At 38.1% G+C, this 12781-nt stretch overlaps 1 protein-coding gene across 3 annotated transcripts; it reads left to right on the top strand.

Moving 5' to 3' along the window:
* Positions 1-4035: 4035 nt before the first annotated feature.
* On the top strand, positions 4036-8537 carry mibp (muscle-specific beta 1 integrin binding protein). 3 transcript variants are annotated; one of them, XM_035412079.1, is made up of 8 exons: positions 4036-4234; positions 5342-5432; positions 6430-6478; positions 6749-6923; positions 7447-7518; positions 7605-7711; positions 8120-8205; positions 8328-8537. In XM_035412079.1, exons 1-7 carry the CDS (start codon positions 4209-4211, stop codon positions 8203-8205), a joined length of 606 nt encoding a protein of 201 aa, XP_035267970.1. In that variant the 5' UTR covers positions 4036-4208; the 3' UTR covers positions 8328-8537. The 3 variants fall into 3 exon arrangements, with proteins under 3 accessions (XP_035267970.1, XP_035267969.1, XP_035267971.1); XM_035412078.1 differs by having other exon boundaries at positions 4037-4234; positions 8325-8369; XM_035412080.1 differs by lacking the exons at positions 4036-4234; positions 6430-6478 and having other exon boundaries at positions 8325-8369.
* Positions 8538-12781: the final 4244 nt, after the last annotated feature.

Raw genomic sequence — 12781 nt, forward strand, 5'->3', positions numbered from 1 at the left:
TTCCCATGATGGGAAAGGTCACATCTCCTGGTCATGAAAGCAGCATGTTTTTATCATTAATTTGCCTATTGATTTGTTTATTGTTGTCTTCTACTGTAAAGATTTCTTGCTTCTGACCAGCAGTAGAGACCAATAGAGTTTTATTTTTCTTATCAATTATATGTATATACAGTACAGTAGCTATGTTGATTTGCACTTTGAAATTAATTGTTCAAATAACTTATTGAATGGTAAGAATATAGTATAATTGTTAGTGATTTTTTTAACAGTTTTATTTTTCATCACAACCAATTCCAGTGACAAATGTGCTGTCAAATCTCTGGTATACCTCTCTGTCCTGTATCATTTTTATCATGTGTAACATTGTCAAATATTAAATCTAGAAGCCTTCTGGCAAACATGACATGTTTTAATCAGCAATATTTTTGGATATGCCATTGATAGTACACTAGACTGCTTTGTTGGAATGAACTTACTTTCTGGTGTTATCTGATTTAAAAAAGGTATGTGGATAAAAGCACATTATTAGGGAAGGACTACTTTCACTATCCGTCACACAGCTGTGGCTTATAAATCGTTTACTTTATGAGGAAAGCACAAAGGCCCAGAGATGCATGCAGTTTTTCTGTACCATGCGATGCTACTTGGTTCTGTCCTAGTCTTATATTATTTATCATTTCTTGTTTATGATTTTCCTTTGTAAGAAAGAGTTAAACCCAAGAAACACTCAATGGGTAAAATTTGTCCAACTGCATAAATAATGATACACATTGGCTAACTTACTGTAAAATATCTGTGCTTAGCATTAAATATAAAGCTGACATAATCTGATTATATCTATACTCTTTATTTACTTATTGCACGGAGCTTCGACAATAAGCAGTTTTGTGCCGTCGATTTTCAGTAGCAACGACGGCAGAGAGTCCGGCGGTAGGATGTGTGTTGATGGAACGTGGGCGGTTCACTCGCCTCACTCTGCTGCTGTGGAAAAAAACTCTTTTGTAAAGGACCTTGCTGGAACCGCCTCCGTGCAAAAGCAAAACGGGTTTGTAAGAGCTGTTCGTATACCGACGACCCATTCTGATTCCTGGATCTGTGGAGACCACTGTCGCCGTTCAAGCAATTTTAATGCTGTATCAAACATCCGCAGAGCAGCTGATATGGATACTCTAACAGAACTGAAATTGCATAAGATTTTATCGCTGTCAAGTAAAACTGATAAATGTCAGTCTCACCGGCAATACACTCTATGGTACCAAAACTATTTCATGAAGCCATCAGCATTCAGAGGTAAATTCGAAATAGTTCACATTAAATTAATTTCTGAATCACAAAGCAATATCAGATGACAATACCATTTAACTTAAATATTGAGTTCCTCAGATTATTATTATTTTCTTTTAAAATAATGATACATGGTTAAACATGTTTATTGTGTGCAAGCAGAACAATTAATTTGCATACTCAAATGAACTTAATCCAAATGTTTCTTCTAAATTAGTTTCTCTGCTTGAATTGTTGACCTCACCTTAGTCTGTGTCACATCAGGTTTCAAAGTTCAGTATATAGTAAATGACTCAGTTCTGATATTGTTTAAACTACAAGAAGTAATGCTGTGTTTATTAAATCAAAATTAACAAACATTCAACATTTCTACAGTATGTGTATTTTTTTCACATACTGTACCCTCCTTAAAATGTTTATATTGCTTCAGACTGAAGCAGCTACCTGACAGATACTGAATCTCCTCTATCCTCTATACAGCTCTATCACTCTGGCGTTACAGATCATCATTTATGGAAGATTCTTATATCCATGCCACCCATAATGGATAAATCGATACTTGTGACAGCAAGTGTAAAATGTTCAATTCTTTATTACAATATGTTACAGTGCAATGTGTGCACATAGTGTTTTATGTTCAGAATGGCAGCTATATAACTCAGTCAATGTGGCTCTTGATTCCAGTGGTTTCATGTGCGCAGTTCACCTTTTTCAATGACTTTGCTTTCAGCTAATATGCTGAGCAGAATGTAATGAAACAACTTGATCTCAATTTAAAGTGTAAGCATGAGAGAGGTCAAATCGCAGATAATAAGAGTCAAAGTGCGCGTGCGCTCACTCGAGTTAAAGGACAGTAAAGTAGGTGACTCATATGTACCTGAGACCTGTCCTCTGTCGTAAACAGGCAGACTGACACGGAGTCACATGTGATAACTCCCACTGTCCCAGTACTCATGACGGTTGCATCAGAGATATGTGTGACGCAGCAAGCAGCTACACACAGGGGCCCAAATAAAGAACAGCTTCAAAGCCAGAGAACTGTCTGTGAATAGAATAACGAGCAAACCCTTGCAACGAGAATGAGAGAACACGACAAAGAACATGTTAAGTGATTTAGTTCTCTTTGACCTGATTTTTTTCCAGCCTTAGGAAACCTTTTCCTCAAGTCTTCCTTCTTCTGTAAATTCAGGTTTTGGTTCCACATTGGACATATATCTTTTAGTTTGATTGGACTGTGTTACTAATTGAATACTGTTTTTAAATGGAACCTGCTATCTACTACAAACTCCATTATGAAAGACATATCCCTATACCATAATATCTGTATCTCAAATATCTCTATACCAAATCAATTATGGATGACATAGGCACACTGCAAGGATTAAGATTTCCCTTTACATTCATAAATTGAATATATTATTAAATATTTAAGTGTAAATGAATTTGTTTATAAAAACAAGAGACCCTCGGTTTGTTATCATTTAAATAATAAATTTAAATGATCTATTTAAATTGGCCAAAATCTTAAAAACATACACACATAAATGGACAAATCAATAAATGGTTTTTGGTTTCCATGAAACCTTGCATTGTGAGAGATTAATTTTAAACACCACTGGCTAAGTTGGCTGTGTGATTCTAAAAGGGACAGGTCTCATTACTTCACCTTCACATCACAATGCTATAAAACATATGATCACTTATTTCAACAAGACATTAATATTAATGCGCACAACACTAATAAATTGATTTGTCATATCTTACCTTGCCTAGGGAAACACTATGATGCATTACCAAAGTAGGTACTAGGCTGCACTGATAAAAATGATTTTCCCTACACTGACTGCTTGTAGAACTGATGGAATGTGTCACGCGCTGTAAATCAACACAAACACACAGTTATTGCCTGTCCCTCCTCTGTTGAATAGCTTTTGCCATTGGGTTATTTGGAAGGGAGGGTGTGTTATGTTCAAAGCACACTTCAGCTAATAAAGGAAACCTTATCTGGACTTTGTGTGGTGACCTCTTGCACGTATGCATAATCCTTGTCATTATCTCCCTCTGTCTGCAGAAAACACATCACGTTTCACATTCCCACTTTCCCCCGCACATGACAAAGATACAAGGACACAATAGTGGGGTGAGAAATTCCATGCCTTCATGTGCTTTTGTCTGCTCTTAATGACTAATTGTCAGTGATCGAACCACAAGCTATACATAATGAGACACTGATAAATAACTTTTGGCCATACTCATTCAATCAATGTGATACATTCACTAATATAATTATGAAATAACATTTTTCATTCATTGCATATCTGTGGACTACAGTCATTAACTAAAGGCAGAACTTGCGAAATGTATTTACGCACAATTACTCATGTGTTGTGGTTCCATATGGGGAAATGCAGCCCCTAGTCTCAGCCGATAACTTTCTGTAAGGCTTCCGAAAATTTTCCTCATTATAAGACGCTGTGCTATTTTTGGGTTAATGGTCAGGTGGACAGTCTGCCTTTCACGACTGTACATGCAAAGATAGACAGGGAATAACAGGTGCAAAGGGACCTATGCCACCATGCAAATTCCGCAGCGCCCGCGACGGCGCTGATTGGACCCGCCCAGTGCTCAGAGGCCAGCGATTGGGTACTGCAGAACGGAGACATTGGAGAGAAGAAAGTGCGTCGGACCACGCGGGCCAGGCATCTGCGTGACGTGTTCCGAGTTTGCTATAAAGCAAAAGGGGCACGGCTTCTTTATCAATGAAATAGTAAAGAGAGTGGGACTCTGGAGGGAAAAGAAAGGAGTACAGAAGAGAAAGCTTGAAATATATTTGACCAAACGTTTTATATATCATTTTAGTAATTCGGGTGTGTTTGCTCTATTCACGTTTTACTTCTTGTGAAGAAAATCAAGAAATCGACTAAATGAAATATATCATAGGCATTGGCGGGTAAGTAGCCTACCCTTTCAGTTCGTTAACAAACATCATTACCATGTTATTATTTGCTAGGTGTTTATGTCTGCCATATTTTAAACATTTGATAATATTTATTGATGGCATTTTAATTGGCTCATCTAACTTATCTGACATGCCTTATCAGTACATTAGGGTAAGATCAGCAATGTTCGTATTCATGTAATGGCTAATAATTGCCAAACTGTGACCATTTTATATCAAAATTAAGTTCGTTTTACAAGTTGAATTTATTTTAGGACGTATTCGCCGGCTAATTCAGTAATTTGTTACATTTTGGAACGCAACGTGTAGTATGGGCAGGCTCATAGGCTAGTTTGTTTTGAGGAGTTTGAGCGGGAGATTTAAACAACTGCGCGGTCTCACCGAAGTGAAAAAGGAGGGACATTCAAACTTAACACACAAACTGAAGATGATTCAAATATAACCGATACATTTGCTTTATACATTTCTAGAAAAACATGATGTCAAGATATTTTTATGAGTTTATCCAGCAAATTTATCAGCATTTATGTTAAATTAATCTCCAACTTACATTTGAAACTAAGACTTAAGGTGACATTTTAGTATTATGCAGTGTTGTTGTAACTGAGAAATCGCAACATAAGCTGAAACACTGTAACACTGCCCCAGCTAGTAAATATGGTCAGTTTGTTAACCAGCTCGTCAGTCAGTTTATCTGGCAGCCCTGTCTTTCTCAACTTCTCAAAACCTGTATAACGTAGACCTAGCAACTTAAATTATTGCAATGCAGTATTGTCAGTCTCGTATAGTTACTTTATCCACACATGATCTATACTAACGTATCTCGATCGACGAGAAATACTTTAACGTTAATCACTTGCATAACGCACTCACCGTCCTATTATGTGATAACTGGAAAACCAAGTAATTGTTGACTCTATATGCGTTTGGTATGGCAGCCATTTCAGTAACTAGCCGCCCAGCAAATATTAGACTCCAGATAGCTAGCTCTTTAGAAGACCAAGGTAAATTCCCTGGCTAGCCAGTTTAGGGACCGCTACTTGTAATTTAGTCGTATAATGTACTAATTCAAATCTGCTATTTTAAATTCCTATTTAGCGTGACCAATGGTGGAAAAACCACTTTGACGAATAGACTTATCAAAGCATTGCCTAACTGTTGCGTGGTACACCAAGATGACTTTTTCAAGGTAAGCTTTGTCCTAACTCGTCTGATTTACCGTTTAAATGTTTTGGATTGTGTTGAGTTTTCATTAGGCTCTGCTGCATGCGCACAACGCGTCTTCGCTAATCTCAGGCTGTTGCTATTGTTATTGGGAATGTCTTGCTGCAAGCCCGCAATAGGCCTATTGAAACCACGAAAAATAAAAAATTGAATTTGTCGTCTGGGGGCGTTGCTAATTGCTACAGCAATTTTAACCCCTTTATCCGTTTTTGGGCGGTCGTCTGGCCATCTAGTGGCAAAACTGAGATACTGTCCTTTTGACTTGTATTACTTGCAGCCAGCGGTGACATTTCGATGGCTTTCCAAATTAATTAAAATAATGAAAATAAAAGATTATTACAGCACTGTGGGGCACTGGGGAGTAAATTGTTTATGGATATTACTTTGATGTCTGGTGTGCTTCAAACTAACTACCACTGACTTTACTTTGTCACAGAGCTTTTGCAGTAGATCTGCAGTATTTCTTTTTGTCTCCCCCCTTCATTGCATGCTGCATCTCAAGTGCGTACGCATGCATACCTATGGGCATTAGTCACGTTAAACATAGATGACATTGACAGCTTCCAGCAAAAGTGATGGATTTTTACACATAAATCAAGTGATTGGCTTATATAATATTTTGTTTTCTCCATTGCTCCACAAAAATTTTATTCTTAAATTGGGACATTTAATGTTATGTGCCCCAATCTTGAGCATTCTGTGAAGATGACTGTTGCTCATGCAGTGTCCATCTCTTAATGGACATTTTCTAAAGGCTTTGTATGTGGGTTCCTTTACACTGTTTTGGATCCTTCTTTGATGTGTGTGTATACACCCCAGAATCCTCCAAGTGCTCCTGGCTTGCTTTATGCTTTCTGGCTTCCGTATGTGCTTGCTTTCCATGTTCAGGGTGTGATCGGATCTATTAGGCTGCTGATCGCCCTGAGGTTGCAGCATTGTTTTATTGGTCACTGTTATTTCAGCCACAAGATCAGATAGAAGTCGGGGAGGACGGCTTTAGACAGTGGGATGGTAAGAATGTGTTTCGCTGTAGGAAACCAGTACTGCATTTTCAACCAATGCTGTATTAAATGTTCTGTAGTCATATGACATTACTTTAACTTAAAATGAAACGTTCCCTTTCTCCCCCCTCTTCTAAATTGTTTCGTTTAATAATGTGCAACAGTAGTGCCTTTGTTTCCTAACTTCAGATCGTCTGTGCTGATTACATTTCTTCAGTGAACAGTGTTCCTGTCCATTAAAGACTGCTGTTCCTTTTCCCTCCTCTCTGTTCCGATGCAGTGATTACATCTTTGGACATGGAGGCCATGGTCTGCACCATCAAGGGCTGGGCAGAGAATCCGGTGAAGTTCGCCCGCTCCCACGGCGTCAACGTTTCACCTGAGACCAAGGTGTCCGATCCTGAGCAAGACATCCACATTCTGATCGTGGAGGGCTTCCTCCTCTACAACTACAAGTGAGCCACCTTCCTGAACGGTGTTGTACAGTTCACCCTAAATCCACATCGTTGTGTGAAATTTGTCATGTCTTGTCCCAGATTAGGGGTCCTAATAAATTAAATGTTCCTTGAGTCAAGAGTAGTTTAGCACCTGTGGAATTTGGCTGTCTGGAATGGGTGGGATGTGGGTTATCACTAATTAATACTGACTGGCTTTGCTGGTTGAATGTTTGCTGCATTAGCTGTTGCCTTGGGTGACAATCTTCAGATTAAGTTCCTGGGACGTGGGTTGCGAGGAATACAAGTGCTCTAGTGCTGTCACATGCGAGTGCTGTAAAGTAGCTTGTTCAGGCTCTCGTTGAGTATACCCATTGATGGTGGCCCCTGCTTGTCCTGAAGCAGGAGATAAGGATTTTGGCATTTTCACAAAACACTAGGGACTGTTTTTTTTTTTAGTTTTTTTTTTTTTAATAAATATTGCCATGGAAGTGTGTGCCAAAAGCATTCTCTGAACTACTTTTCCCCCCTCTCCCCCATTCAGGCCGTTACTCGATGTGTATAACAAGTGCTACTACACAGCCATTCCATATGAGGAGTGCAAGAGGAGGAGGAGGTAGGTTGATGTGTGCTGTTTTTGCTGTAAAGACTCCATGAACAAGTTCTTTGCAGCATTGTCATTCCAAGCAATTCTCTTTTCAGTACAAGGAATTACACCGTTCCTGACCCCCCTGGTCTGTTTGACGGGCATGTGTGGCCCATGTACTTGAAACACAGGGCTGAAATGGAGAGAACCGGCTTGGCTATTGGTGAGTGAAAGTGAACTGCAGTGCAGTGCCGTGATTTCAATAAACTTTGGGTTTGTCAACATTCAGTTTCTATTGGGTTCCCATGGTCCTTAAATATTTTATCCTGAAAGGTTTTTAATTTGAATCGGTGTTAATAACATCTTATGGATTAAGCCCATTCCTAAAGAATTAATGGATGGTATTGCCATGCAATTACATGTCTTGAGATGCAATAACTTCTGAGTAATGCAGCTGTAACCTTGACTATCTTTGTATCCTGGTGTGCCTTTTAAATATTTTAATAATAAATCAGCAGAATTTTCACTGCTGTTAAACTCAGTGGCCATATTTGTCCCTGAAGACAACACTACGTTTAGATGTTTGTGTCAAACATTCTGCTGATGTTCAAACTTGCATGATGATTTTCAGAGTACTTGGATGGTTTGAGATCGAAAGATGACCTCTACAACCAGGTTTACGAAGACATCCAGAACACTTTGTTGAATCGTTTATAGGTGAGGAGGAATCCTTGTTTTTAATGGTTTTTAATTTGTCATCTTTACTGCCATAACATTCAAGTTCATACCTAACTTGTTTATTTTGTGGTTTTTTTTTTTTTTTTTTTTTTTTACAGCAGGGCCTGTGCATTCCTGAAGACCTGTGTATAGAATTGTAAATAGTATCTTTTTTTTTCTTGGTGATACTCTTCTTTTTTAAAAGTATTTTTTAACCGAATGTGGTAATGTTTTGTAAATAGTTTGAAGAAACATTAACTTATCACAACTGATGGCATTTTGCTTTTTTTATTTTATTTTTCAGCATTTGTCTTGGTTTCAAAATCTAAACTTGTGGAATTTGTGGAATTTGTGAAATCTAAGTGGAATTTGTCCACCTATATTTTCCACATATAATGTGCTATGGTAATGCAAGACCCTGTTTTTGTTTTCAGAAAAATTGTGGTTTTATTGTGTCAACTTCAAGTGTGCTGTCCCAAATTGGGCTTGACTCCATTTAATGAAACTTCTTGAATATGGTTTGTCTTGTCTTTCTTTTAACTTAAGTTGTATTATTTGGTGTTGTGTTCATAAGGTATTCAACAGCCACATTTATAATACAAACATGCACTACCCAGTACAAATATAAATTCTAAAATGGCACACTTTCATATCAGTATTTTAATATAAGTCTGCTGTAATGGAACCATACATGGGCCAAGTTTTGGTTAATATACTTTATTGTGAGTCTTGTACTTAAAGCATTAAAATTAAATGTATAAATGTTTAATTGAAAGTAATACTTCAGTGTTTAAAATTGCAGGAACTATTCATAAGGCTGCAAATGTATACCAAATAAGAGCTCCGAAGGGCTTGTGGCATGTGTAAACCGCCTGAGAACTCTGGGGAGCAAGTTGTGTAACTAGGTATTTGGAGTTCCTATAGGTATAGGAAGCCCTGGTACCTGCTCTCTGGGTGCAAGATCTTACCAGTTCTGTGGAAAATTTTGTTTGTGCGCACGCATGTGATGTGTTTTGGGATGGGATGGTGGCCTGTGGAATTTGATTATAAAAAGTGCCATTGCAGAAAAAAGGCTGAGAATGTCCAGATTTTTAAAAGTATTTTTTCAATTTGCTCACATGTTTGGTGTGTCCAGCTAAAGGGGTGAAGTGCCCATGGCTTCAAGATTCATAGTAAAGTTAATTGTGTTCATAAAAGAATAAGGCATGTGGTCAAGTTGCTACCTTTACGTGAAAAGCACACTATAATAATTATACCATCTGTACAACAATGTAATCAAACGTAAATACCCCTAATTCTTTACATTTGTATTTTATATAAAATGGGTTACTCTAACAGGCCACGCTATGCTTGCTGAAATTTGAGCTTACACTGGTGGTGACCTTCAACCTGCCTTAACGAGCTGCTGAAACACGTCACGAGTATATGTCGGTTCCCACTGAATATTTAGCCTCCTGTGCACATACCTGCCAACTTAAAATTAGGATATTGAACACGGCGGTAGTGTGCTAGCTACAGGTGAGGCTGAGAATGTTGCATGTTGGGTGGAACACTGCAGAAGCACACAGGCCCACAAAGTGTTAATAAACCTATAGCTCATTGATCTTTAGTAGGAAAAACTTGATGTTTATTTGTCTTCATGTACGTTTCTGTATTATAGCAATGCAAACATTTGCAGACACAAGCTGGTAGAAACTTGAAATGTAATGCATCAGTTTGGGGGGGGTGATAAAGCACTTCACCATTGGAGCAAGGCTGTGACTCAATATTTTGTCTGCAGTTTAAAAAATGTGTAATATTTTCCATACACATGTAATATTTCAATTTGTGCACCACCAAATAGCCAATACTTTTTGTTAAAATATTCTTTATGAATAACACACGATTGCCTGTGTCTTGTAAGGTTTCACTTACAAATCATGTTTTTATTATTTTTTTTATCTTGGAGATTTTCCATCTTGGAGACTGCAGCTCAGTTCAGGCATCCATTCCAATGGATCATCTTTTTGATTTTGACTTCTTCAAACAAACAATATGAGGCCTTATACTGTATCTCTCAGTTCCTATGTCAGACCCCCCACCTACAAAAGTAGGTCTGTGTTCTTTGGCTTCAATTGGTTACTCAGAGTGGGTCAGACTAAACACAGCTCAGGACTGGCAGGCCATGAGCCTCAGCACATGCAAGTATTTCCAGAGGATTTAAAAATAGGGCCTGTTAATACCCCATTTCCAACAGGATGCCTAAATGACAGTGTGTCTTCTATATAAATTCCAACTGTCATCACAAGGAGAATCATTCTACAGAGTTAGTCTTAACACTTGTTCCTGTTTTCAAATATCCCAATTACTGAAACATAAGTCCCCTTGCAACAAACTTCCCATATTACTATAGGAGCTGTTTTGGTGTATTGGCCTGCTTTTCACCCCATCTAATGTAATGCGTGCAAGTGGCTCAGTAAAACCACCAAGTCATCTGTTCTTAACTTTCAAGAGTGCTGTTTTTGTAACTGTCTCTGAAAAGTAATCTTTTTAAAGTGCATTTCTTAAAGTTAAGCAGGAACAACTTCACTCTTGCACTGACTTCTACTCGTAGTGCTATTTTAACATTATTATACTATTCTAGAAATGAGGCAGCTGACTGGATTCCTCAATTAACCACAGCCTCTGCCATGAATGAGGGCATCCTCTAAGAGGAGCTTAACTGACCTTGAAAATGAATGAGTAATTATGGAATGTCAGGAAAGAACTCTCCTGACATTCCATAATGTGCACTCTCCTGATATTGATCTGGTTGACATTTTGAAATGGGTTAAAACAGTGCTTAGTCAATGACAGTGCTATGTTAATGTTCTTATTATTGTGATTCCTTATTTTTTAAAATTAGTCTTTTAAAAAGAAAGGTAAATAAGAACTAAAATGTTTTCATGGATTCCATATAAATAAGAAACTTACATTTTTTTCCACCACATGGATGGATTTCCCTGTCTTCCATTTTCCAGTGCAGGAAAACAAAGATGTGCATGCAAAGTACAGTGTAAATTATCTAGTTTCCAAAGTTATAAAACACCCCAGTCGTCAGTCGTAAGATTTTTTCATAATGTCTTACAGAAACAAATGATGAATCTGTTTGGGTTTCCTGATCCCCTGTGTATGTGTTATGTTGAGGACCTTTCAATATTCACACAAAATACTTCATTATAAATGTTTTAATAATGGTCTTTTCTGTTTCCATCTTACACTGTAAACTGTAGTTCCTTATTCTGCCAAATAATGGTTACTATTATTATTAGAAGTAATAGCAGCTGTAGTACTACTACTGCTACTACTAATATTAATGATAATGATAAAATATGAATAAAATAGTGTGTGTATAGCCTACAAGTATTCTCACACTGATAGAGCAAGCACATGAAGATCCCTTATTCATTTGTGCATGTCTGACTGAGGATTCGGGTTTATGTGCCTTGGACCTACTGGAATTCTGTGCAGATGTGATGACAGAATCACAGTGCTGCAGCATCTTAGTAGGTGAAACTTGAGTCTTGGTTGGCAGGAAACTGGAATTACCCTGTCTCTTCCTTGTGGGAATAGTTTGCAGCTGAGCAGTGTGGAACCTCAGAGTGACATTTGAACACATTGGCTAAATCATTACAGCTTTAGGGCAGCTGAGCACAACAACCTTGTTTTGAGATTCTACTTGAACTTCTGTTCTTCGTTATCAAATTTCCCCAAGAATGTATTTGACCTTTTTCCCCCTTTTTTTGTTGAAAACATCATAAACTACAGCTGCAGACTGCATATGTTTCTTTGATGAAAATGTTTTATTGTGGTCAGATTTAAGAGTGAATCAGCGCTATGCTGATTGGCACCAGCGCATGTTCACTCCTATATCAGACCAGAGTGAACCTTTTTCAGTCAGCATTCATGTGCAGTCTTCTGCTGTTCAGTCAGTATAACTGGTTGGCACAAGAAGAAGCACACAAAGCTGCCCTCTAGGAACAGATTTGTACACCCCACTGGTCTATTTCCTTCCTAGATGCCTTCCCCTCCTGTTTGCTGTATAGTTTGATTCAAACATGTACGCTTTTTTGTTCTTCTTCTAAATCTTTCTGCTGTTCCTTTTGTCTTTCTTGCTGCAGTTTATTGCCACTGATTGTGGTCTGAAGTGATAAGAAATAATGACAGAAAGCTGTTTCCTGAACAATGCTTTGACCTTAGAGCTAGTAAATCCATACGCCTCATGGTCAGCCCATATTTTCACTTAAGTACCACGTGTTACTGCACTAACCTTGCGCAACCGTGTGAGAATGGAGTGCGTACGTGACAATTTCTTGAACTAGCCCATCTGGGGAAGGTGCCATTGTACTGACACTGCTCAAAAACACCCTGTTAGCTGTGCACTCCTCCAACATGCTCCACAAAGCATGTGACATAAAGAAAATCCCAACTGTCAGGCAGATAGCAAACTTCTGCCAAGCACAGTTTTTTTCCAAGTCATTTTTTCCCAAACTGCATTACATTTAAGAAGTATGTGGACACCTGAACATCACACCCATATGTACCAGTTGAACATCTT

The sequence above is a fragment of the Anguilla anguilla genome, chromosome 4, assembly GCF_013347855.1.
Source record: "Anguilla anguilla isolate fAngAng1 chromosome 4, fAngAng1.pri, whole genome shotgun sequence".
In the NCBI taxonomy this organism is placed as follows: Eukaryota; Metazoa; Chordata; class Actinopteri; order Anguilliformes; family Anguillidae; genus Anguilla; species Anguilla anguilla.